At 44.9% G+C, this 26,568-nt stretch overlaps 2 protein-coding genes across 2 annotated transcripts; one reads left to right on the forward strand and one right to left on the reverse strand.

Moving 5' to 3' along the window:
* Positions 1 to 6,479: 6,479 nt before the first annotated feature.
* Positions 6,480 to 15,946, forward strand: cdc23 (CDC23 (cell division cycle 23, yeast, homolog)). Its single transcript, XM_041851361.2, has 16 exons — positions 6,480 to 6,617; positions 6,882 to 6,954; positions 7,096 to 7,233; positions 7,412 to 7,454; positions 7,577 to 7,682; positions 7,775 to 7,907; positions 8,041 to 8,218; positions 8,313 to 8,410; positions 8,496 to 8,577; positions 8,774 to 8,927; positions 9,394 to 9,513; positions 9,802 to 9,877; positions 9,998 to 10,059; positions 10,152 to 10,230; positions 15,009 to 15,128; positions 15,316 to 15,946. Exons 1-16 carry the CDS (start codon positions 6,511 to 6,513, stop codon positions 15,469 to 15,471), a joined length of 1,725 nt encoding a protein of 574 aa, XP_041707295.1. The 5' UTR covers positions 6,480 to 6,510; the 3' UTR covers positions 15,472 to 15,946.
* Positions 15,947 to 25,794, reverse strand: kif20a (kinesin family member 20A). Its single transcript, XM_041851359.1, has 17 exons — positions 25,658 to 25,794; positions 24,357 to 24,556; positions 21,116 to 21,241; positions 20,885 to 21,004; positions 20,635 to 20,773; positions 20,326 to 20,501; positions 20,139 to 20,238; positions 19,738 to 19,950; positions 19,413 to 19,599; positions 19,018 to 19,161; positions 18,735 to 18,903; positions 18,487 to 18,633; positions 18,158 to 18,400; positions 17,827 to 18,037; positions 17,645 to 17,736; positions 17,390 to 17,527; positions 15,947 to 16,808 (listed from the first exon to the last, which is right to left on the reverse strand). Exons 2-17 carry the CDS (start codon positions 24,537 to 24,539, stop codon positions 16,455 to 16,457), a joined length of 2,742 nt encoding a protein of 913 aa, XP_041707293.1. The 5' UTR covers positions 24,540 to 24,556; positions 25,658 to 25,794; the 3' UTR covers positions 15,947 to 16,454.
* Positions 25,795 to 26,568: the final 774 nt, after the last annotated feature.

Below are 26,568 nucleotides of genomic sequence, written 5' to 3' on the forward strand. Positions count from 1 at the left end.
AATTAGTCAGTAAATCAGTTAGTCAGTTAGTCAGTCAGTCAGTTAGTCAGTTAGTCAGCCAATCAGTTAGTTAGTCAGTTAGTTAGTCAGTTAGTTAGTAAGTTAGTTAGTCAGTTAGTCAGTTAGTCACTCAGTGAGTCAGTCAGTTAGTTAGTCAGTTAGTCAGTCAGTTAGTCAGTCAGTCAGTCAGTTAGTTAGTCAGTTTGTTAGTCAGTCAGTCAGTCAGTCAGTCAGTCAGTCAGTCAGTTAGTTAGTTAGTTAGTTAGTTAGTTAGTTAGTTAGTTAGTTAGTTAGTCAGTCAGTCAGTCAGTCAGTCAGTCAGTTAGTCAGTCAGTCAGTTAGTTAGTTAGTTAGTTAGTTAGTTAGTCAGTCAGTCAGTCAGTCAGTCAGTTAGTCAGTCAGTTAGTCAGTCAGGAAGTCAGTCAGTCAGCCAGAGAGCAGACTGATGGGACCATCCCAGGGTAGAGAGCATACTGACGGGACCATCCCAGGGTAGAGAGCAGACTGACGGGACCATCCCAGTGCCAGAGAGCAGACTGTCGGTACCATCCGTGGTCCTCTGTAGCTCAGCTGGTAGAGCACGGCGCTTGTAACGCCAAGGTAGTGGGTTCGATCCCCGGGACCACCCATACACAAAAATGTATTCACGCATGACTGTAAGTCGCTTTGGATAAAAGCGTCTGCTAAATGGCGTATTATTTTATTATTTATTCCAGGACCGGAGAGCAGACTGACGTGACCATCCCAGTGCCAGAGAGCAGACTGTCGGTACCATCCCAGGGTAGAGAGCAGACTGACGGGACCATCCCAGTGCCAGAGAGCAGACTGTCGGTACCATCCCAGGCCCGGAGAGCAGACTGACGGGAACCTTCCAAGTGCCAGAGAGCAGACTGACGGGATCATCCCAGGGCAGAGAGCAGACTGATGGGACCATCCCAGGGTAGAGAGCAGACTGACGGGACCATCCCAGTGCCAGAGAGCAGACTGTCGGTACCATCCCAGGCCCGGAGAGCAGACTGACGGGAACCTTCCAAGTGCCAGAGAGCAGACTGATGGGACCATCCCAGTGCCAGAGAGCAGACTGACGGGACCATCCCAGTGCCAGAGAGCAGACTGACGGGACCATCCCAGGGTAGAGAGCAGACTGACGGGACCATCCCAGGGTAGAGAGTAGACTGACGGGACCATCCCAGGGTAGAGAGCAGACTGACGGGACCATCCCAGGGCAGTTAGTCAGTTAGTCAGTCAGTTAGTCAGTCAGTCAGTTAGTCAGTCAGTCAGTCAGTCAGTCAGTCAGTCAGTTAGTCAGTCAGTTAGTCAGTCAGTCAGTCAGTCAGTCAGTCAGTTAGTCAGTTAGTCAGTTATTCAGTTAGTCAGTCAGTCAGTTAGTCAGTTAGTCAGTTAGTCAGTTAGTCAGTTAGTCAGTTGGTCAGTCAGTCAATTAGTCAGTAAATCAGTTAGTCAGTTAGTCAGTCAGTCAGTTAGTCAGTTAGTCAGTCAGTCAGTCAGTCAGTCAGTTAGTCAGTCAGTCAGTCAGTCAGTTTGTTAGTCAGTCAGTCAGTCAGTTAGTCAGTCAGTCAGTCAGTGTGCTGGCCAGGCTCTGTATCTGTCTCTGTGGTGCTGCCAGGGGCTCAGGTGGTGGCTGCCCTATTGAGGCCAAGCTTCTGGCTGCTGTCCGCAATCCAACGTGACGACATCATCACAGCCTCATTACAGGGTCCTGCACCCAGCCTCTCAGGTCTGGCTGAGACGGACTGTGCTAATACAGTAGAATCTCACTCACTCATACACAAACACATTGACAATGCTCAGAGACGTGGTGGCATTGAATATACGGTATACTTTGTGCCCTCTCCCCCCACACTGCCAGAAGAGAAGAGGTTTGGATACAGAGCTGCATTAGATGAGGACGGGAAGAGCAATTGGATCTGAAATGAAAGAGAATTGGGAGGTGTAATAAAGGGGAGTGCAACTGAGAGATACTGTGAGAAAGGTGGAGGTGGAAGGGGAGGTTACCTCTGTGTACACAGCTTTAGGTCCCATGGTGCAGGGCTCTGTGGAGCACACAACAAGAGAGCAGGGCACATCAGTGGCATATTGTCCTTTTTAATTACGCAGCAATCTGTCTCAGCAACTCCCTCACGCAGTTCACTGCTCTACCTGCAGGGCACAAGTGTGTGTGTGTGTGTGTGCGCTTGCGTGCGTGCGTGCGTGTGTGTTTGTGTGAGATAGAAGGATAGATAGAGAGAGAAAGAGAGAGGAGGAAGGGAAGGAAGAGAGGGATGGGGCATATAACCTGTCTTATTGTGCCTCTTTCAACCTGCTCAGTGAGCCATGTGGTTGCACTTGTAAACTCTCCGGCAATACTTGATTACCTTGTCAGTCTATTAAAACGCCTTTTGAACTGGAGGAGAGGGAGAAGGAGAGGGAGAGAGAGGGGAGCAACTGAGGGGAGGTGTACTGAGAAAAAATCTAAACAGAGAAAAATATGGTGTGCTCTGCTCTCTGCTTTTTGTGTATGTCTGTAGAGAGATAGCCAATAGCCCATAGAAATGTGAAAGAGATAGCCGGGAGAAATGTGTCTATAGAGAGATAGCCAATAGCCAAGAAAAATGTGTCTATAGAGAGATAGCCAATAGCCAATAAAAGTTGTCTATAGAGACATAGCCAAGAAAAATGTGTCTATAGAGAGATAGACAATAGCCAATAAAAATGTGTCTATAGAGAGATAGACAATTGCCAAGAAACATGTGTCTATAGAGAGATAGCCAATAGCCAATAAAAAGGGTTGCATGCACATGCAGCACAACATATATAATATATAGTAGGTCAATCAAATGTCAGTCTCTTTCTTTCTTTCTTTCTTTCTTTCTTTCTTTCTTTCTTTCTTTCTTTCTTTCTTTCTTTCTTTCTTTCTTTCTTTCTTTCCGTACAAGGGTAGGTTAGTATGGTCCCAGCTGTTGACCTAACCCAGCTCTCCCATAGGAGGCTCCCAGGTAGAACCATGCCGCTACCACATGCCCCAACCCCAGGATCTGTGCTCCACATAGCAAACTACAGATTAGCAGCATCAGTCACAGTGGGCAAAACACACTCCTACGAGCTGTTATCATAGCAACATTCTGTTCAGAAAGTGACAACGGCAAAGATGTTTTGCGTCATGTTTGAGCCTAAATGCATTGATCTTGCTCAGTAAGCAATGTTGAGAGGGCAAGTTGTGAAGGGCCAATTCATATGTACAATTCTGAATGCACAGCATGAGCAGGCACAACAGGAGTATGTGTACCTTGTCTTTTAAGCTCTCTGTCCTCAATGCAATGCCCAATCAATGTGCCAAGTACTGGCACATGCACTGGCACATTGATATCCCCTTGATTTGAGGACAGTAAAGGTACCTGTTGTGCCTGTCAGACGCTGTCCACTGTGAATTTGACATATGAATTGGCCTTTCACAACCTGCCATCTCAACATGACTGGGACAGAAGGGTTAGTGTAGAGGGTAAATTGGGATTTTGTGAGTGGTCACCCAATTGCTTGCTTTCTGTCATTTTATCCTATCAAATTCGGTACATAGTCTGTCTGTCAGTAGCTAGGTTTCCATCCAATTGGTGACAGATTTTCATGCGAATATTCAAAAAAATATTTTGAGCCCCACCTTTGTAGTTCCTTGTTTTGCATGTTATTTTGACATTAATACATGTCACATAACAGTTTGCAAACAATGTTTGCTTTCTTGAGTAAGGCAGCTCCAAAATGCAGGTGTTTCAGCCTAGCTCAGTGCTTTCTGTGGTGGTGGGGCAGCCAGCAGAAAATACAGAGCGCAGGGGTTGGTAATGTTCTCTAGTTGCGCCGTGATTGGCTCTGTCTTCTATCACTCATGGGGGCACTATAACCCCTTCCAAATCTAAGGGTAGAGCTTGAAAATTCAAGCCCCTTGGGTGCTGCCATATAGTTACATTAGAAGTGCCCATCTAAGAAGACTCAAGGTCATTGGCTACAGATAAAATGACGTCAAATCATGTTATATCTACAGTAGCTTTGATAGGACTGATCATGTCAACATCATACTTTCAAAATCTTAGCTAGCAAGCTAACAGTCATCAAAATGAATCAAGTCGACAATCTACTGGCAAATCCTTTTTAATCCTTGTCATATGAAGAGAAATAATGAAGAGAAATTAGATAGATAAAACATATCGGTGCTCATCAGCCATTGGACATAAATATTACACAACAAGTTGGAAATCGCAAATTCAACAATGAGTGGTTTGGAAGGAATTAGTGGCTAACTGCAAGCATTGCAAAGCAATCACTATCCTGCTGTTCAGTGGAGTGGCTGTGTGGTCCCAAGTCTCGGTTTAAGGGTCTCTTTTCCAAACTTAAAATTATTAACATTCAACATTGGCCATGCTGTCAATCCATCATGATTTCTGCCACGCTCAAAACAACTGGAAACTCTGGAAGAAAACTAGTTCCGACTGGGAAAATACGTAAGTCGGGAACTCAGGCCTCTTTCTAGAGCTACGACCTGAAGATCACTGATGGTGAAAGCACCATAGATCCAGAGAATGCCAGACTTTGATGACAAAGTTTAATGACAAAATTTGCCCGCGAAGGTCTGCCGCACCTCCTTCCTGTTCAAGTGAGCACAGCACAACAAGGTGAGAACAAAAATGTATTGTATGCTACTGCATAAATTATGTAATATGCCAGGGAGATATGTATACTGTAGCTAAGAAAGTAATACTAAGTGTGTGTTGTGTAGTAAGCTGTTAGTAGCCCATGTACCTCACCCTAATAATTTGGTCTATTTTGCCCTCTTAATTGTGCATACTATTCTGACTTGGTGGTGCACATGTAGCCTATAACCTGTTTTTTTGAAATGTAATCATCGAATATTGTAAGAGCTTTCATTGTCTGCTTATATGCCCACTTTATTTATCCTACTGTTCTGACTTGGTGTACAGGGAGAACACTGTAAGAACGGCCCATGTTCTGAATTCTGTCGCTGTACATTTCAAAAGTGCTGAACAAATAATTATATTGACTACTTCCGTCCTAGCTCGCTCATTAATGTCTTAATCGAAATTATGGATTGCCTCTTACCTGCTCATCATCCCCTTATGCCATAGTTTGTACATCTCAATTGTCAGTAGAAAGCACATTTGTTTAAGCAAGTCAGCCATTCAGCTATGTTTTTTTTTAAAGGCAGTAAATGAGGCTGAATTAACTGTTTCGCTGCCAGACAACTCAGCTGAGCCAGGTGTAGCAGTGGTAAGGTGTTGGGACTCTGCTGTTGGGACAACTTTATGTAGTCCCTAACAGTTAGTAGGCACCGTTTGTCACCTTTATAGTGCACTTAATGTATTGTTTAGTATTGTGTTGTGTTGTGTTGTGTAGTGGCTTTGCTGGCATTCATCTAAAAATTTATATTTTTAGTTTTCCCCACCAAGATTTTGATGCTATAATCGCAACTGTGCATAAATAAAATATGCGGTTTTCCCCACCAGAGATGTGTTTCCATCAAATTGACCTGTTGCGGGTAAAAGTCTGTGCTTGATGACATAGTGCACACAAAAATTACTTTTGCGGTTAAATTCCCATGTACCGAATAGAAAATATAAGTTAAATGGGTTTCCATCGCATTCTCAACTCTATTGATGGATTTGTCATAAAACATTTTGCGTTATATAGCGAATATGGCATTCTGGTATTGGCATGTGCGCTCTAGACAACAGTTTGCAGATACAGTGCAGGTTTAGCCGACATGTTGAGATTATTATGGACAAAAGAGTGAGATTATTTTTATTTGTCAAATGGCAGCCAAGCATCGATCATCATGTCACCAGAATAAGACCCTCGATATTTATTGGAAAGGTGTATCAAGCTCATCATCTTGCACTTTCACCACCCTGTGAAGTTCATCATCATATATTTATTCTGTAGCCTAATAAAGGGCATGCTTTCCCAAATCATAGTGGGAGGACCATACATGTCATCCCGTGACTCCAAATGTACTTTGATATTATATCAATATTTGCTCATAAAAGCGTTCCCACCCTAATTTCTCACATAATTAATTTTACCAACACAACAATATCTCACATTGTCTTGCGTATTTTGTTTTGTCAACATTTGGAAAGTTTACTGACAAATTTGCTGTTTCCATCAGGCATGTCATTAATTTCTTTATCCGACATACTTTACTCGCATAAAAAGGTTGGAGGGAAACCTAATTAGCTGTCTTGACAGTACTGTAGCAACATGCATCGTATTCTGTGGTACATGCTGCCACCCTCTGGATAAATTCTGAACTGCATTGTAGTTGATTTCCATCTCACTTAAAAATATTTAGGTAGCCTATTCTTAAAAGACTTCAACTAATTTCTAAAACTGTTTTACATTGTAAAGAATAATTTCAGATAAAAAGCTGAAAAGCTACTGCTAAGAGTCGATTAGTCCTAATGCTGTCCAATCACAACTTATGACGTACAACTCAAGGTATGAAAAATGGCGGACTTGTGTAGTGAGTTTGGCGATTTAGTTAAAATAAAAAAACAGCTGATCTCTGTGATATCGCTTTGTAAAGAAAGAGGACTTGTACATAGCGTGAAATGGTAAGAAGCTCTTCTTGATGTTATGATCATTGTATTTCTTTCAGTGAAGAATAGCTTCAGTTGGTGAACTCACAGTTGTTAGCTAGCTTGCTAATGCTAACTAGCTAGCTAACGATTAACTTGCAAGTCTTGTCAAGTCTAGCCTATTTTTTTTCAGACTGGTTCAGACTCTTATTTTCTTAATACAGGTTCATGTTGAAGTTGATAACACATTGCGTTAACTACGTCAGTGATATCACCGATGGTTGTGTGACATTATTTCAGGGCTTCAGAGTTGGCATTTGCCCTGGACCCCCTTCCCAAGAATGAATTACCTCCACCGGCAGCTTTTACTGAGGTTTGTGTCTAACTAGTGGCTAAAGTTCACGATAATATTTTCCTTGCTAATGCATGAACAAATTGCTGATCTTTTTGAATTGGAGGCCATTTGAGTGGTATGTACAAGCTCTGTTATCTCTCTCTATCATCCTGGTTGTAGGAGGATGCTCAGGACCTGGATGCTCTTGGCCTGGCCAAGTCCTACTTTGACCTGAAAGAGTATGACCGCGCTGCCTACTTCCTTCGGGGCTGCCGCAGCCAGAAAGCATACTTCCTGTACATGTACTCTCGCTATCTGGTGAGATGGTGTTTCAGCATTCACAGCAACGTCACCTCTAGAAATCTAGTTGTCAAAATGGGAATAGAGTTACTTTTTCCAGAATCCTTGCAACTCCTTCATGGGGGCCATCCAATGTAGCCTGTCATTTCAGTAATGTTGTCAAATTCTGACACTCATCTGTTTCCTTGGTTTCCAGTCTGGAGAAAAGAAGAAAGATGATGAGACGGTGGACAGCCTTGGTGAAGAGCTAAGCTTTCTATGTCACCAAAAAAAACATCAATGCCATCTAAATCAAAACTGTGTGTCTAGACAGAGTTCAATGTCTTAATTGGTTGGTTTTTCCTGCTGTGATTGGCTGCAGGGCCTCTGGAGAAAGGTCAGGTGCGTAATGAGGCTCTGCGGGAGCTGAGGGTGGAGCTGAGTAAGAAGCACAGTGCTGGAGAGCTGGATGGATTCGCTCTGTACCTGTAAGCACATCACACTATCACACACACTCAGTGGACCTGCGCACCATACACATGCTCAGTGAGTCTTTAACCTCACAAACCTGTGTGTGTAGGTATGGGGTGGTGCTGCGGAAGCTGGATCTACTGAAGGAGGCGGTAGATGTGTTTGTGGAGGCGACCCATGCCTTACCTCTACACTGGGGAGCATGGTTGGAACTCTGTAACCTCATCACCAACATTGACATGGTAATAATCACCCAGATAATTTCTCCTCTGTACCCACTACAGTAGTTCCCAGATCTACTGGACTACATTACATGTCAATTAACTTCTACAGAATATTAGTGATGTACTTGTGGCTCCTCTCTTCTCTCGTCAGCTGAAGTCCCTGTCTCTGCCAGACTGCTGGATCAGAGACTTCTTCATGGCCCACATGTACACAGAGCTGCAGATGATCAAAGAGGCCCTGCAGAAATACCAGAGTCTGATTGAGTCCGGCTTCTCCAAGAGCACGTATATCGTCTCACAGATCGCTGTGGCCTACCACAACATCCGAGGTCTGTCAAGTCAATAAAGTAATATGAAGAAACATTCTGCTATGTATTTTCTTTCTCCTATTCACTTTCACACCTGTGCTTTTCTTTGTCGTAGATATTGACCAGGCTCTGGCTCTGTTCAATGAGTTGCGGGAGCAGGATCCCTTTCGCATTGAGAACATGGACACGTTCTCCAACCTGCTATACGTCCGGGTGAGACCCCAATGAATTGACTGTCTCCATCTGTTGGGCTCCGTCTTTGTGAACCTGCGTCTGAGACTCTGTTGTGTTTCCACAGAGCATGAAGCCAGAGCTCAGCTATCTGGCCCACAACCTGGTGGAGATTGACAAGTACAGGGTAGAAACCTGCTGTGTCATCGGTAAGGATTCTGCCACTACACAGCTAAACGGGATGGAAAACCACACCTCTTCACAAGTCAAACCCCCTTACCAGAACTCTTTACTATGTTCAGTAATCACAGACAGACCTTTCAAGGCTCAAGCAGTACAACCAACTCTACCTACAACTGATATGTTATGTTTCTAACCAGTTCATTCTGTCTGTCCTGTGTGTAGGTAACTACTACAGTTTGCGGTCGCAGCATGAAAAGGCAGCGCTGTACTTCCAGAGGGCTCTGAAGCTGAACCCTCGCTGCCTGGGGGCCTGGACTCTGATGGGCCACGAGTACATGGAGATGAAGAACACCTCCGCTGCCATCCAGGCCTACAGGTCAGACTGACACTCCACTATGGCCCACTGCCATCCAGGCCTACAGGTCAGACTGACGCTCCACTATGGCCCACTGCCATCCAGGCCTACAGGTCAGACTGACACTCCACTATGGCCCACTGCCATCCAGGCCTACAGGTCAGACTGACACTCCACTATGGCATGGCTTAGAGCTGGGACAATAAACCAAAAATTATGGATACCGACCGAACCAGTCATTTATCGAGGACATTTTACTGATATCGATAATAACGATAAGTCGTTTTTACTAGAGAAATTTGAAGTTTGCTAGGGCTATTTCGAACAGGACAATTTATAGCTACAGCATTCAAAATAGTAGTCGTTTTAAGGGTAATATAAAGAAATAACTGGTGCACGCCACGCTGTGGCATTGCTCATCCTATGGGTATGAGAGAGTTGTGCTCCATGGTTTTATATTTCTGTGTATGTTTTCTTTGTTGATCAGGCATGCTATAGAAGTGAACAAGCGAGACTACCGTGCCTGGTATGGTCTGGGACAGACCTATGAGATCCTCAAGATGCCCTTCTACTGCCTGTACTACTATCGAAAGGCCCACCAGCTCAGGTGTGTGTTTGAGTAAAAGCCAAGTGAGAGGGTTCTCTTGTCAGTGGGTGCATGGTATCGTGTAGTAAAGTGTATTACCCCGTGTAGCTCAGTTGGTAGAGCATGGCGCTTGCAACGCCAGGGTTGTGGGTTCGATTCCCATGGGGGGCCAGTATGGAAGAAGAAAAAAAATGTATGCACTCACTAACTCTGGATAAGAGCGTCTGCTAAATGACTAAAATGTATTACCAAATTGTTACATACTGTAGTGTAAATGACGTGTCACTGTGTCACTGTGTCCCTCCTCAGGCCCAATGACTCTCGTATGCTGGTTGCTTTGGGAGAGAGCTACGAGAAACTCTCACAACATGTGGAGGCCAAGAAGGTTAGCAACAGCAGCATTCTATCTCTGCCATTAGTTTTTCGTTTTCCTGTATTTTTAGAATGTAATATTTTTGCCCCTGCTGTAATTTGTCATTAAGTTCTATTCTTTATTTTTATCCAGTGTTACTGGAGGGCTTACTCTGTGGGGGACGTGGAGAGGATGGCCCTACTGAAACTGGCAAAGTAAGGACATCATAGCATGTATATGTGTGTGTCCACTTAATGCTGTGTTGTTGAGACTTATAGTCCCTAATACATATGTTGTTTGTTGACAGACTTCACGAGCAGCTTAATGAGGCTGACGATGCGGCCCAGTGTTACATCATCTACATCCAAGACATCTTCTCCTGTGGGGTGAGCAACCCAACTGTATATGTATTTTTATCTCTCTGAACAAAAATATAAATGCAACAATTTCAAAGATTTTACTGAGTTACAGTTCATATAAGGAAATCAGTTATTTGAAATACATTTGTTTGGCCCTAATCTATGGATTTCACATGACTGGGCAGGGGTGCAGCCATGGGTGGGCCTGGGAAGGCATCGGCCCACCCACTTGGCAGCCAGGTCCACCCATTGGGGAGCCAGGTCCAGCAATTAATGAGTTTTTCCCCACAAAAGGGCTTTATTACAGACAGAAATACTCTTCAGCTCATCCTATGGGAATGAGTAGGTGTGTCCAAACTTTTGACTGGTAATATATATATATATACACAGTGGGGGAAAAAAGTATTTAGTCAGCCACCAATTGTGCAAGTTCTCCCACTTAAAAAGATGAGAGAGGCCTGTAATTTTCATCATAGGTACACGTCAACTATGACAGACAAATTGAGGGAAAAAAATCCAGAAAATCACATTGTAGGATTTTTTATGAATTTATTTGCAAATTATGCTGGAAAATAAGTATTTGGTCACCTACAAACAAGCAAGATTTCTGGCTCTCACAGACCTGTAACTTCTTCTTTAAGAGGCTCCTCTGTCCTCCACTCGTTACCTGTATTAATGGCACCTGTTTGAACTTGTTATCAGTATAAAAGACACCTGTCCACAACCTCAAACAGTCACACTCCAAACTCCACTATGGCCAAGACCAAAGAGCTGTCAAAGGACACCAGAAACAAAATTGTAGACCTGCACCAGGCTGGGAAGACTGAATCTGCAATAGGTAAGCAGCTTGGTTTGAATAAATCAACTGTGGGAGCAATTATTAGGAAATGGAAGACATACAAGACCACTGATAATCTCCCTCGATCTGGGGCTCCACACAAGATCTCACCCCGTGGGGTCAAAATGATCACAAGAACGGTGAGCAAAAATCCCAGAACCACACGGGGGAACCTAGTGAATGACCTGCAGAGAGCTGGGACCAAAGTAACAAAGCCTACCATCAGTATCACACTACGCCGCCAGGGACTCAAATCCTGCAGTGCAAGACGTATCCCCCTGCTTAAGCCAGTACATGTCCAGGCCCGTCTGAAGTTTTGCTAGAGTGCATTTGGATGATCCAGAAGAGGATTGGGAGAATGTCAGATGAAACCAAAATAAAAAAACTCAACTCGTTGTGTTTGGAGGACAAAGAATGCTGAGTTGCATCCAAAGAACACCATACCTACTGTGAAGCATGGGGGTGGAAACATCATGCTTTGGGGCTGTTTTTCTGCAAAGGGACCAGGACGACTGATCCGTGTAAAGGAAAGAATGAATGGGGCCATGTATCGTGAGATTTTGAGTGAAAACCTCCTTCCATCAGCAAGGGCATTGAAGATGAAACGTGGCTGGGTCTTTCAGCATGACAATGATCCCAAACACACTGCCCGGGCAACGAAGGAGTGGCTTCGTAAGAAGCATTTCAAGGTCCTGGAGTGGCCTAGCCAGTCTCCAGATCTCAACCCCATAGAAAATCTTTGGAGGGAGTTGAAAGTCCGTGTTGCCCAGCGACAGCCCCAAAACATCACTGCTCTAGAGGAGATCTGCATGGAGGAATGGGCCAAAATACCAGCAACAGTGTGTGAAAACCTTGTGAAGACTTACAGAAAACGTTTGACCTGTGTCATTGCCAACAAAGGGTATATAACAAAGTATTGAGAAACTTTTGTTATTGACCAAATACTTATTTTCCACCATAATTTGCAAATAAATTCATTAAAAATCCTACAATGTGATTTTCTGGAGAAAAAAAATCTCATTTTGTCTGTCATAGTTGACGTGTACCTATGATGAAAATTACAGGCCTCTCTCATCTTTTTAAGTGGGAGAACTTGCACAATAGGTGGCTGACTAAATACTTTTTTTCCCCACTGTATGTATGTATATATATATATATATGTATGTGTATATATATATATACACACACAGTGAGGGGAAAAAAGTATTTGATCCCCTGCTGAGTTTGCCCACTGACAAAGAAATGATCAGTCTATAATTTTAATGGTAGGTTTATTTGAACAGTGAGAGACAGAATATCAACAACAAAAATCCTGAAAAACACATGTCAAAAATGTTATAAATTGATTTGCATTTTAATGAGGGAAATAAGTATTTTACCCCTCTCAATCAGAAAGATTTCTGGCTCCCAGGTGTCTTTTATACAGGTAACGAGCTGAGATTAGGAGCACACTCTTAAAGGGAGTGCTCCTAATCTCAGCTTGTTACCTGTATAAAAGACACCTTTCCACAGAAGCAATCAATCAATCAGATTCCAATCTCTTCACCATGGCCAAGACCAAAGAGCTCTCCAAGGATGTCAGGGACAATATTGTAGACCTACACAAGGCTGGAATGGGCTACAAGACCATCGCCAAGCAGCTTGGTGAGAAGGTGACAACAGTTGGTGCGATTATTCACAAATGGAAGAAACACAAAAGAACTGTCAATCTCCCTCGGCCTGGGGCTCCATGCAAGACCTCACCTCGTGGAGTTGCAATGATCATGAGAACGGTGAGGAATCAGCCCAGAACTACACTGGAGGATCTTGTCAATGCTCTCAAGGCAGCTGGGACCATAGTCACCAAGAAAACAATTGGTAACGCACTACGCCGTGAAGAACTGAAATCCTGCAGCGCCCGCAAGGTCCCCCTGCTCAAGAAAGCACATATACAGGCCCGTCTGAAGTTTGCCAATGAACATCTGAATAATTCAGAGGAGAACTGGGTGAAAGTGTTGTGGTCAGATGAGACCAAAATCGAGGTCTTTGGCATCAACTCAACTCGCCGTGTTTGGAGGAGGAGGAATGCTGCATATGACCCCAAGAACACCATCCCGCCGTCAAACATGGAGGTGGAAACATTATGCTTTGGGGGTTGTTTTTCTGCTAAGGGGACAGGACAACTTCACTGCATCAAAGGGACGATGGACGGAGCCATGTACCGTCAAATCTTGGGTGAGAACCTCCTTCCCTCAGCCAGGGCATTGAAAATGGGTCGTGGATGGGTATTCCAGCATGACAATGACCCAAAACACACGGCCAAGGCGACAAAGGAGTGGCTCAAGAAGAAGCACATTAAGGTCCTGGAGTGGCCTAGCCAGTCTCCAGACCTTAATCCCATAGAAAATCTGTGGAGGGAGCTGAAGGTTCAAGTTGCCAAACATCAGGCTCGAAACCTTAATGACTTGGAGAAGATCTGCAAAGAGGAGTGGGACAAAATCCCTCCTGAGATGTGTGCAAACCTAGTGGCCAACTACAAGAAACGTCTGACCTCTGTGATTGCCAACAAGGGTTTTGCCACCAAGTACTAAGTCATGTTTTGCAGAGGGGTCAAATACTTATTTCCCTCGTTAAAATGCAAATCAATTTATAACATTTTTGACATGCGTTTTTCTGGATGTTTTTGTTGTTATTCTGTCTCTCACTGTTCAAATAAACCTACCATAAAAATTATAGACTGTCAGTGGGCAAACGTACAAAATCAGCAGGGGATCAAATACTTTTTTCCCTCACTGTATGTATATGTGTGTGTGTGTATATATATACATATATACATACATACATACATACATACATACATACAGTGAGGGGGGAAAAAAGTATTTTATATATATATATATGCACTACTGGTTAAAAGTTTTAGAACACCTACTCATTCAAGGGTTTTTCTTTATTTTTACTATTTTCTACATTGTAGAATAATAGTTAAGACATCAAAACTATGAAGTAACCAAAAAAAGTGTTAAACAGGAAGGTAGCTTAGTGGGTAAGAGCATTGTGCCAGTAACCGAAAGGTCGCTGGTTCTAATCCCCGAGCCGACTAGGTGAAAAATCTGTCGGTGCCCTTAAGCAAGGCACTTACCCAGAGCGACTTACAGGAGCAATTAGGGTGAAGAGTGTCTGCTAAATGACAAAAATAATAATAAAAAATAAACAAATGAAAATATATTTTATATTTGAAATTCTTCAAATAGCCACCTTTTGCCTTGATGACAGCTTTGCACACTCTTGGAAATACAATTTGATTTGAAGTGTTCAGAAACATTATTTATAATAAAAGATACTCAAATGACACAATACATTATTTACCATTCATTTCTATTGGGCATAACATAACAAAGTGCAAATGCATCCAACAAGTTTGTAGTCAAGCTTAGTCATTGCGTGCTAGGAATATGGGACCAAATATTCAACTTTTGACAAAATGTTATACACAATAGTTGAATTTGTCCAAATACTTATGATGCCTTCAAATGGGATGACTAGATAAAGTACTTTAATTTCTAAACGGTAAAACATATGTATGAAAATACCCTAAAATGAAAGGTGACATTCTGTACTGTCTCCTCATGTAAAACATTTGATCGCAAATTCAAATTGCTGGAGTATAGATCCAAATTAAAAGCATTAGCTTCACTGTCCAAATAAATACGTGGGGGATTGTATAGGTATGTTTAAGGAATGTGTGTACCATTGAGTCAGTCTCTATGACCAGTCCTCCTGTGTCGGCACAGCTGGGGGCATATTCATTACACCGATTCTGTTGCAAAACGTTTATTCAAACAGAAGCAAACTGTGAGGGACCTACCTGAATTTGTCCAATAGAAACTCTTGTTATGCTCAGTTTGCTTCCGTTTGGTTCTTAAACTGTAAATGGTTTCCATAATGAATATGCCCCTGGAGTTAGTGTGAAAATCTGTGCTTACAGGAGCAGCTGGAGCATGCAGAGGTGAGCACGGCGCTGCGTTACCTTGGCCAGTACTACTTCAAGAACAAGCTTTACGACGAGGCTTCACTGTGTGCACAACGCTGCTGTGACTACAACGACGTAAGCACTGCCTCTAGTTGAACTGTTGTCAATGAACAAAAATCATAATATTTTGATAAGATGGACACTTCTATCTACATACACTACTGCTTGTCCGGTACAGCTAAAGTGTCAGTCCTGTTTGAGTTGAAGACCACAGATGTATTTATTTATGGGGCTGACTGATTGCTGTGGTGTCCCTCTACAGGCTCGTGAGGAAGGGAAGGCTCTGCTCAGACAGATCTCCCAGGTCAGAGACCAGATGGAGGCCTCATCCACAGACCTGTTTGGACCGCTGTCCTCCAACAACAACACCCCTGTTAGGAGGGTGTCCCCCCTCGACCTGTCGTCCTTCACCCCCTGACACACAACCCTCGACCTGTCGTCCTTCACCCCCTGACACACACCCCTCGACCTGTCGTCCTTCACCCCCTGACACACACCCCTCGACCTGTCGTCCTTCACCCCCTGACACACACCCCTCGACCTGTCCTCCTTCACCACCCCACTGGCTAGCTGAAAGCTCTACTTCACTTTGACTCTAATAGGACAACCTCATCTCAGCCTTATCCTGTTGGCTCCGTATCCAGTTATGGTGAATTAGTACTTAATGCCATATCGAGGGAGACTCATCGAAGAGATTGCTGTTCGTAAATGTCAAGTCTTATACATAATGTAAATATTTTCTGTGTATGTTTACATGTAGTCGGCAGTGCAGGAGTTGCCACCCTACTTTTGAATATGAAAGAATTATCTGAACCATTGAATCTGGAGTGTCATTGGATCAATGGAAACTGCATGCTCATGTTACTTTAAGAATAAATTGATTTCTTACAAGATTGAGGAAAATTTTTATTACAATATTACAGTTGCACCACTCAAAGTATTTTGAGATAATGAAAGACAAGTTAACTGGACAAACATTGAAAGCAAAACATGAATGAGAGAATGTAATTTAAAGAAATGTCTAATAGTAACATGAACTCTTAAAGCACTTTAGCAGGAGGTAATATGTGCAAGATACGTAGTGTGCATCAGCCCTCATTCATTTACACAACCACTCAACCAACCAGTCACTACAACTAAATTAGAATTTCAAATGTTATCCTGCATTTTGACAAACATTACTCAATTTATTATCAGATCAGAAACTGAAAAGTTGTAGCATTGTGTTTAATACCCGAGTCACTCCAAAAACAAAACTTTGTTGCATTCTATAGGAAGACAGCTTAGCAGTGCAGATACTGTAGTAACACTTCAAATAAAAAGGTATTTGAAAAACACCATTACAAATAAGTAAAACAGTACAGATTTACAATTTGGTTTGCATAATGGTAGAGGATAAAATCAGCACTTGGTGACCCTGTACCTGCCAGAGGGGCAGGGACTTGGGGGAGGAGACTGTTGGCGGGAGCGAAGGATCCGTGAGTAGGGTGTGGTTTGATCTTCACGGGGGCGTCCCTGTCTGTTTCGTGACGGGGTACGTTGTGAGAGAAGGGAGCGGAAGAAGGATTGTTTCTCTGGGGGCTGGTTCTCAGCGTTGCCTGCTGCACCACAGCCCCTCTTCTGACAGGAGCCGGGAGTAGCAGAGGCTGAGCCACAGGGGGGCATCTGACCCATCTGGGCCAGGGTCTCTGCCTTCCTCCTCAGGTCAGCCTTGATCAGCAGCAGGCCGTTCTGCAGCTCTACCAGGGTCTGGTCCTGAGGGAGGGACAGGAGGAGACAGACAGGAGTGGACAGGGTGAGGGAGGGACAGGAGAGGACAGGGTGAGACAGGGTGAGGGACAGAGAGTGAGGGATTGACAGGGTGAGGGAGGGACAGGGTGAGGGAGGGACAGGAGTGGACAGGGTGAGGGAGGGACAGGAGGAGACAGACAGGAGTGGACAGGGTGAGAGAAGGACAGGGTGAGGGACAGAGAGTGAGGGAGTGACAGAGTGAGGGAGTGACAGAGTGAGGGAGGGACAGAGTGAGGGAGGGACAGGAGTGGACAGGGTGAGGGAGGGACAGGAGTGGACAGGGTTCTCTTCTTTACACTGTGGGGGGCTACTAAGTCCACCTCCCACATGTATTTCCAGTTGAATATGTGCCTTTTCAGAGTGACAAAAACACACCAACTAGCAGCAGCCCTACCCTGCCTAGGATCACTAAGAACAAAATGTTCCCTACCCTGCCTAGGATCACTAAGAACAAAGTGTTCCCTACCCTGCCTAGGATCACTAAGTACAAAGTGTTCCCTACCCTGCCTAGGAATAAAGTCCTATTGAATTCTATAGATGTGTACCTGTTTGGCCAGTGTGTGGTCTGCAGAGGCGAGCGCATGGCGCAGCCTCTCCCCGCCAGTGTTGCGGCAGCATGCCCTCTCTCCAGACTGCAGGTTCAGACCCAGCCTCTGCAGGTCCAGACGCAACTGACGCAGGTTCTGCAGCAGAGGCACTAACATGTTAAAACCCCAGCAATCACACCTGGTTATAGTGTTTAATACAGAAGGTACAGGGGTAATGTGTGAGGAGACTAGGCCCCTGGCTGGAGTACCGACCTTCTGGCCCTCCCCCAGCTTGCGGTCGGCAGCGTTGGTCAGGGCGTCAGAGGGCTCTGGTGGTGTGAGCTGCCCCTGGACGCGCCTCAGTTCTGAAAGAGTTACAGTTATAAAAGACCCATGTCATTTGCCAATCAATCATCTAGACTTCCCTCTTGTCCCAGTACTCCCTCTTCTCTTACCTTGTGTTTTCTCCAGCAGCTCGGCCCTCACTCTGCTCAGCTCTCCTGTGGTTGTGGAGGCCAGGCGCTGGGAGCGACGGGGAGTGGGACCCTCAGCCTCTCCTCCCAGGGCTAGGGGTGGGAAGAGGGGGAGTGGGGCTGGCTCTGCTAGGGACACGCCTCCCCTTTTCTCCAGGCCTGCAGTCAGTGCCTCAATCTGTTCATCACGCTCCTAGGATGGGGAGGGAAGGTGGAAAGGAATCAACCATCTGTAGCATGGAGAACTCCTCTATTCTAAACCCACTGAAAGAGCTGATAACTCTTCATCTACAGACTGTCCCATCCCGCTCACCTCTATTTCCTGGTTGTAGTATCTCTTGAGGCTTTTCTGCAGGTTGTTGATCTTGTCCTCAAACCTCTCCTCCATCAGAGCCTTCTCAGTCTCCAGGGTCTGGCTGAAGTCCTTCTCCATGCCAGAGATGACCTCCATCATCTCAGAGAACACCTGCTCTCTGACGGTGGCCTCCAGCGCCTCCTTCTCCTCCCGCTGCCTCTGCACCTCCCTCTTCAGCACCTCGATGGCCCGCAGCAGAGCCTGAACACAGCACAGACCCAGTCAGTCACCGAGGCCCAACACACACAAGTTGACATTTAATTCACAGGGGGACGGAGAGGACATACATCTGAATCGAACATGGTGATGTCCCCGTCTTCATCACTGTCATCGTCATCCTCCATCAGAGTGCTGTCATTGGAGTGAGGCTGGGGCTCCCGCAGCAGGGACAGGATGTAGGCCACCCGGGTCTTAGTGGACGACCCATGGACCAGCTGAGAGAGAAGACAGGCGACAGAGGTCACAACGACACCCACTGAATAGCTCTCTGAAACCAAGGCTGTATTATTGACTGCAAGATGAGAGCTGTTTGTACCTGTGTGGCGATGGCAGAGAACTTGAGGGCCTGCAGGGTCTCGTCGTAGGTGGAGGCACAGGGGTTGATGTTGACCACCATGCTGGAGCGCCCCCGGCCGCAGAAAAAGCCCTGGAGAACCCGGGTCAGCTTACTGTCTCTGAACGGCACCACCTGAGGGGGTCGCGACCTGTAGAGACAGCAGAACACGTCACCTGGACAGTACAATGCTGGGATGCATTTCATTTACATGTGGTTTTACGGCATGTGATGAATTCCTCTTGTTTAGATGCGTGTGTCCTACTTGTTGTTCTGGTTGTGCCTCAGAGCAGCGATACAGCGGCCCAGGGTGTGGAGGGAGGTGTTGATATTGTTAGCCTCCTTCATCCTCTCCTCGTTGCGCTGGTCCTTACAACGCTCTGAGCCAGCCAGGTCACAGACAGCCAGCCTAGTGGGAGAGAATCACTATTATACTAAGGCCAGGTCACAGACAGCCTAATGGGAGAGAATCACTATTATACTAAGGCCAGGTCACAGACAGCCTAATGGGAGAGAATCACTATTATACTAAGGCCAGGTCACAGACAGCCAGCCTAGTGCGACAGAATCCCTACTACTAGCAACCACCAATGTCAAATCAGACAGAACAGTCAGGATAAGACAGTGGGTCGGAGAATGAGAAGCCTGGATGGGACGTACTCGCTGGTTTGTGTGGCCTGGCCCTGGTCAGCCTCTGGGTGGACGTGCAGGATCCGGATGGAGAAGATGCTGTGGCTGCGGCTGGAGTTGTGGTTGAGATGAGTGCTGGCAAAGCTCTGGTTCCTCCGGCCAGCCCTGAGCACTCTCCAAGCCTCCTCTGCACTGTGGACCTGCACCCAGGTGAGATCTGCACAACACATAAACACAAAGGTCAGTAATGTGAATAAACTACAATGAAAAACATAATTAAGATGATCTACATAATATAGTCACTACTTTTAGAAACAGAAAGCATGTTTTCTTAGAGAATCTGAATGCGTGTTACCCTTGACGTAAGGGTTCCCCTGCTTGTCATCACTCAGCCGCAGGATGGCCCTCTTCTTAGGCTGCAGGGAGGGCGGAGCCTCAAGCAGGTCATACAGGAACTCATTGTAGATCTCATAGAAGGACACCCAGACAGAGAACTGCACCCCCTCCTCCAGCTCCTCCCCTCCACTGTGGGACAGGCTGTCGGGCTCCAGACACACACTGTCAGAGTCTGCTGGGAGAGAGATGGGCGTGTTGAGCAGTGGCCACACAACCTCCAGGATTATACAAAAGGAAAAATACTCTACATACTACCACTGCCTATATAATAAAGCAGCTGTGTAAATGCTGTATAGGCCTAACTCTAGACTTCGCTAGGCGTCAGAGAGCAGAGTCATGTTACAGTCTGAACGCCCTCACCCTCTAGCTGGGTGGCGATGTGGCTGGTTATGGAGTGTCCACCGATGCCGCTGTCCCAGGTACTGGTGCCGCCTCGCATCCGAGAAGTCATGCCATCCTCCTGTGATAGAGACACAGGGAGAGGTGAACGTGGCATCATGTGACTTACAGTTGAGTCCAGGGTGATTTATGCTCCCGTCTCCCTCACCTCTTTGAGCAGACAGTCTTTGCGGATCTCCTCGGCCCGGACCTCACCGGCGTCCAGCTGGCGTACCTCCTGGTAGAGGACAGGCTTGAGGTCCATGGCCCCGTAGAGACGGCCCTGCAGCTTCCTGAACACAGACACCAGGGCCCGGGGCAGGAGGCCCGCCTCACGACCCACTCCTACAGGGGAAAGGTCACATCAGTACTTTGTGGTACCCATCTCCACTGTATACTTAGCAAACAGCTAAACCAAGACTGTGGAAATGTCTAGCTTTCTGTAGTTACTTGGTGATATCAACTAATCCTATCTCACCCTGAATGGTGTAGGTCTTGCCAGAGTTGGTGACACCATATGTGTAGAGGAGCCGACTCTCTCCACGAAGCACGTCTCTCACCATCTCCTTCATGGTGCTCTCGAAAAAGTCCTGCTGTTTGGTCTCTGGACCAAAGATCTACAGAGGAACACATGAAAAGACGTCTGTGAGCTCTGTGTATATTATAATGTAGTACACGTGTCATAGTAGAGTCTTATCTCTCAGGTCTTGTGTGAAAGTGAAACTTACCTGAGAGAAGCTGAACTTGTGGGTGCCATGGGCAACACCCCTCTCTGCACTCTTCATGTTCTGGGAGTCTTTGGGGGCTTTCAGCATCAGGGTCTCTTCGTTTTGAACACACACACAGCCCTGAAATGAGAGGAGGGAAAATGACACCCGTCTCACAAGTACTTAAAAGTTGACATGGAGAATAGGATGGAATGATAATACAATAGAATGGCATGAGAGTGCAGATCGTACCTGTTCCTCTCCTCTTTCCTTCTCTCCCTCAGTCAGGGGGCGGATACGCAGAAATACCTTCACTTTCTCAGTGTTCCCTTCTTCACTGCTGCCTTGTCTGATCACTCCAGGCTTCGCCAACGCTTTCTGAATATTGGAAAGAAAGTGGTGATAGTACTGTAGTTCTGTGATGAACAGCATTGTTGAACATTTTCATACCGTAGGCCTATCACTGATCCTCTTTGTGTAAATCAGCTACACACTTAGAACGTTTCAATGGAAATCTGTGTTTTTGGCGCAAAATGTTTATGAACAAATGACAAGCAAAAATTTCATATGATAGGTCAGACAGAGGGAGTAGTCCCTAAGCCAAGTGTGTGTGTAACGTCTGACCAGAGAATAAAGCATTAGTGTGTGCTGTTGTGCAGCAACTCACTGCCTTCCTGAAGACAAAATGTAAATGACCTTTTAATGGCGTCAGACCAAGGCTCTGCATCTGTCCTCGTGCTCCTAGACCTTAGTGCTGCTTTTGACACCATCGATCACCACATTATTTTGGAGATATTGGAAACCTTAAATTGGTCTACACGGACAAGTTCTTGCCTGGTTTAGATCTTATCTGTCGGAAAGATATCAATTTGTCTCTGTGGATGGTTTGTCCTCTGACAAATCAATTGTATGTTTTGGTGTTCCTCAAGGTTCCGTTTTAGGACCACTATTGTTTTCACTATATATTTTACCTCTTGGTGATGTCATTCGGAAACACAATGTTAACTTTCATTGCTATGCAGACGACACACAGCTCTACATTTCGATGAAACATGGTGAAGCCCCAAAATTGCCTACCCTGTAAGCCTGTGTTTCAGACATAAGGAAGTGGATGGCGGCAAATGTTTAACTTTTAAACTCGGACAAAACAGAGATGCTAATTCTAGGTCCCAAGAAACAAAGAGATCTTCTGTTGGATCTGACAACTAATCTTGATGGTTGTACAGTCGTCTAAAAAACAACAACTGTGAAGGACCTCGGCGTTACTCTGGACCCTGATCTCTTTTGACTAAAATATCAAGAATATTTAAAGTACAGCTTTTTTCCATCTTCGTAACATTGCAAAAATCAGAAACCTTTTGTCCAAAAATGATGCAGAAAAGCTAATCCATGCTTTTGTCACTTCTAGATTAGACTACTGCAATGCTCTACTCTCCGGCTACCCGGATAAAGCACTAAATAAACTTCAGTTAGTGCTAAACACAGCTGCTAGAATCTTGACTAGAACCAAAAAATTTTATCATATTACTCCAGTGCTAGCCTCTCTACACTGGCTTCCTGTTAAGGCTAGGGCTGATTTCAAGGTTTTACTGCTAACCTACAAAGCATTACATGGGCTTGCTCCTACCCATCTCTCCAATTTGGTCCTGCCGTACATACAGTGGGGGAAAAAAGTATTTAGTCAGCCACCAATTGTGCAAGTTCTCCCACTTAAAAAGATGAGAGAGGCCTGTAATTTTCATCATAGGTACACGTCAACTATGACAGACAAAATGAGATTTTTTCCCCCAGAAAATCACATTGTAGGATTTTTTATGAATTTATTTGCAAATTATGGTGGAAAATAAGTATTTGGTCAATAACAAAAGTTTCTCAATACTTTGTTATATACCCTTTGTTGGCAATGACACAGGTCAAACGTTTTCTGTAAGTCTTCACAAGGTTTTCACACACTGTTGCTGGTATTTTGGCCCATTCCTCCATGCAGATCTCCTCTAGAGCAGTGATGTTTTGGGGCTGTCGCTGGCTTTCTCCTATAGAGCTCCATTTTTACGGAATGGTCTGCCGATCCATGTGAGAGATGCAGACTCGGTCTCGACCTTTAAGTCTTTCCTGAAGACTCATCCTATAATTGAGTGTAGTCTTGCCCAGGGGTGCGATGGTGAACAGAAAGGCACTGGAGCGACAAACCACCCTTGCCGTCTCTGCCTGGCCGGTTCCTGTCTCTCCATTGGGATTCTCTGCCTCTGACCCTATTACAGGGGCTGAGTCACTGGCTTACTGGTGCTTTCCATGCCGTCCCTAGGAGGGGTGCATCACTTGAGTGGGTTGAGTCACTGACGTGATCTTCCTGTCCGGTTTGTTGCTCCCTCGGGCTCATGCAGTGGAGGAGATCTTCGTGGGCTATACTCAGCCTTGTCTCAGGGTAGTATGTTGGTGGACTGTTGATATCCCTCTGGTGGTGTGGAGGCTGTGCTTTGGCAGTGGGTGGGGTTTAAGTATGCTCCCTCTAATTCTCCCTCCCATCCCGGAGGACCTGAGCCCTAGGACCATGCCTCAGGACTACCTGGCCTGATGACTCCTTGCTGTCCCCAGTCCACCTGGTCGTGCTGCTGCTCCAGTTTCCACTCTTCTGCCTGCGGCTATGAAACCCTGACCTGTTCACCGGACGCGCTACCTTGTCCCAGACCTGCTGTTTTCAACTCTCTCTCTCTCTACCGCACCTGCTATTTCAACCTCTAAATGCCCGGCTATGAAAAGCAAAGTGACGTTTACTCCTGATGTACTGACCTGTTGCAACCTCTACAACCACTGTGATTATTATTAGACCCTGCTGGTCATCTATGAACGTTTGAACATCTTGGAGAAAAATCAGGCCTTAATGGCCATGTACTGTTATAATCTCCACCCGGCACAGCCACAAGGGGACTGGCCACCCCTCAGAGCCTGGTTCCTCTCTAGGTTTCTGCCTTTCTAGGGAGTTGTTCCTAGCCACCGTGCTTCTACATCTGCATTGCTTGCTGTTTGGGGTTTTAGGCTGGGTTTCCGTATAGCACTTTGTGACATCTGCTGATGTAAAAACGGCTTTATAAATAAAATTGTATTGATGTTTGTGTGTAATAAAGCACTTGTTGTTAAAAGATCTTATTGCTGTGTGCCAAATCGCTGGAGGGCGTAACACCCAATAAATAACTGTCTAGCGTCTACCCTAATGCCCTTTGCAAAAAAAATGACAGTCTGGGAAAATGGAAACACTCAAACACTGTCCAACTTCACTATCTTATAAAGAGATGTATCAAGTGTTGCAGAATATTCACTGAGTGATGAAAGGCTTGTCCAAACAAGCCGTCACCACAATGTAGTGTTGTGCTGCCTATTAACGTTACCTTCACTGAAGAATAAACAAGTACTGGTAGGCCTGTAATAAAGGAACCTTAAATATATATATTTTGAGTGCGGAGTGTTATGAGTTCAGTTAGAGCTAAGGCCTCACCTCTCTGATGGATGGCCGAGGTTCTAGTCCAGGGGAGATGATGGAGATCTCAGGCAGAGTGACTTTGTTCAGTCGTTGTCCCACCAGGCCTCCGATGTCAGCTGCCGTGGATTCAAACACAGCCATGCCCCCCTCCTCCTCGTCAGACAGGACTCCACATGGAGACGCCATAGACAACGCCATAGCAACCTGTTGGGTGACTGAATTGAGATTTTGGGATCACAGAGCTGTCAAGAGTGAGTGAAATCTACATCAACGAGTTTTCCAGGTTTACTTAAATTGGTGCAAAATAATCAACTTTCATATGCATTTTAGTCATTTAGACTTACAGTAGTGAGTGCATACATTTTTATCCTTTTTTCATACTGGTCCCCCATGGGAATCTAACCCACAACCCTGGCGCCATGCTCTACCAACTGAACTACATGGGACTATGTATGTACAAGACCCGTGTAGCTCAGTTGGTGGAGCACAGAGTTTGCAACACCAGGGTTGTGGGTTCGATTCCCACGGGGGACCAGTATGAAAATGTATGCACTCACTAACTGTAAGTCGCTCTGGATAAGTGCATCTGCTAAAAATGTAAAATAAAAGGCAATCTGATTAGAAGGGAACCTTGGATGACTAGAGGGGCCAAAAGTCAAGTTTGCTGGTCTGCAAAAGACAAGACTGGTGTTTATTCTAGAGTGTTAGCTAGCCCAGTTTGTTTTCAGATCTAAAAGTGGTTTCAAGTCCAAAGTCCCACCTCATGTGTTGTGTAGATTCAGCCATTTCCATGGCTCAATCCCAAATGAAATTATGCCATTACTGATTTTAAAAAATTACATTAGTTACAGGCCTGTTGCTGCAGAGTTGAAAATGTGGCAAAAACTTTTGAACCCACATAAAGCAATCCATTGGCTGGCTTGGTGATTGGCAGGTAATGTTACACGCAAGCAGACCGCTGGTTTGTTTAGCTAAACTGCCACGGTAACTAACAGCTAACGTTACCTAGTTAATAGTTTCTTAATTAAAATGTGTTACATCTAATTTACAAAATAAATATTAATACATTACATTTGTAACGCGCTTTTCATTGTACAATAATAATCTCAAAGTGCACTAAATAAATAAATGTAGTTAGCTAACCAGGTTGCCATTTGTCTAACGTTACCTAGAAAGCGCTGATTAACGTTAGCAAAAACAAGATAGCCTAGTTGCGACGTTTGCCATTTAGCTAGTAGCAAAGGTTTTCGCTTCAGGTAACGTTAGTTTCATCAAGTCAATGCTGAATGCTCTAATTCTGAAACAGATAAAATTACCTCGTCAGTCGCGGGGATGTAACGTTTTGAGCTATCTTCGTAAATGCAAAAAAAGCTACCTTTTTAAACAAACAACTTGCTCTATCTATCTAGCCATGAAATGCTACCTGACAATGCCCCTTGTTTTGTGCACAGACACTTCCCTCAAAGGCGTCCACTGATTCAACCAATTCAAACATCGCGCTTCACGTGCACAACCAATCACAGGATAAAGGTTACACAGACGCCACACAGACGCTGACCAATACGAAGCTCGTGGCTACAGACAAAAATTACTAAAGAAAATGCGAATTTAGAAAGTGTTTATTTGATCCTTTGAATGTTTTAGCTAGTTATGTGTGTGTTATGTTATATCTACAAATGTTCTAATACTGTTATCTAGGAAAATGTAATTGCATGGACCCTAGCCCTGGATTATAAATCATCCGGTTGTAGTCCAGGACTAGGTTTAGTCAAAAATTATGGAACTAATCTGTTATCTGTGGTTTAGTCTAGTCTGGGTCCGGGAAACTGCTGACAAACCAGTGACTTGGTGATTACAGAGCAAGCACGCTGTGAGTTCAGGGATGGGATTATCCCATTTCTGCCACCAGTGTAGCGATTCTGTTTTTTTTAAACAGAAAACGTTAACCAGGTAGGCGTCATCCCTGTAGGCAAATAATAAACACACAGCCACACACCACCACTTCTATAAATGTCCCGACTCCCGACCTCTTGGTAGAATACTTTTTTTTTTTTTAACAAGGTGTCCCGTTTAGACCAGGTCTCTTTTGCAAAAGCCCTGCATTTTACAATTATACAACATATAACACATAGCAAATACACCAGAAAATTATAATACAAAGAGAATAGAAAAAAATAAAGCACTATAAAGCACACATGAAAAACAATCACATTCCTCAGCAAACAGG

Source organism: Coregonus clupeaformis, chromosome 27 (assembly GCF_020615455.1).
Source record: "Coregonus clupeaformis isolate EN_2021a chromosome 27, ASM2061545v1, whole genome shotgun sequence".
Classification (NCBI taxonomy): Eukaryota; Metazoa; Chordata; class Actinopteri; order Salmoniformes; family Salmonidae; genus Coregonus; species Coregonus clupeaformis.

Excerpts from the sequence above, each read along its gene's own strand:
- kif20a (XM_041851359.1), bottom strand. The coding sequence starts at position 24,539 with ATGGCGTTGTCTATGGCGTCTCCATGTGGAGTCCTGTCTGACGAGGAG. Across the intron at positions 20,502-20,634 it reads CAAGACCTACACCATTCAGG|GAGTGGGTCGTGAGGCGGGC; the intron begins GTGAGATAGGAT and ends TTTCCCCTGTAG. Across the intron at positions 18,634-18,734 it reads TCTCTGCCATCGCCACACAG|CTGGTCCATGGGTCGTCCAC; the intron begins GTACAAACAGCT and ends CTTCTCTCTCAG.
- cdc23 (XM_041851361.2), top strand. The coding sequence starts at position 6,511 with ATGGCGGACTTGTGTAGTGAGTTTGGCGATTTAGTTAAAATAAAAAAA. Across the intron at positions 7,908-8,040 it reads TCATCACCAACATTGACATG|CTGAAGTCCCTGTCTCTGCC; the intron begins GTAATAATCACC and ends TTCTCTCGTCAG. Across the intron at positions 9,514-9,801 it reads CGAAAGGCCCACCAGCTCAG|GCCCAATGACTCTCGTATGC; the intron begins GTGTGTGTTTGA and ends GTCCCTCCTCAG.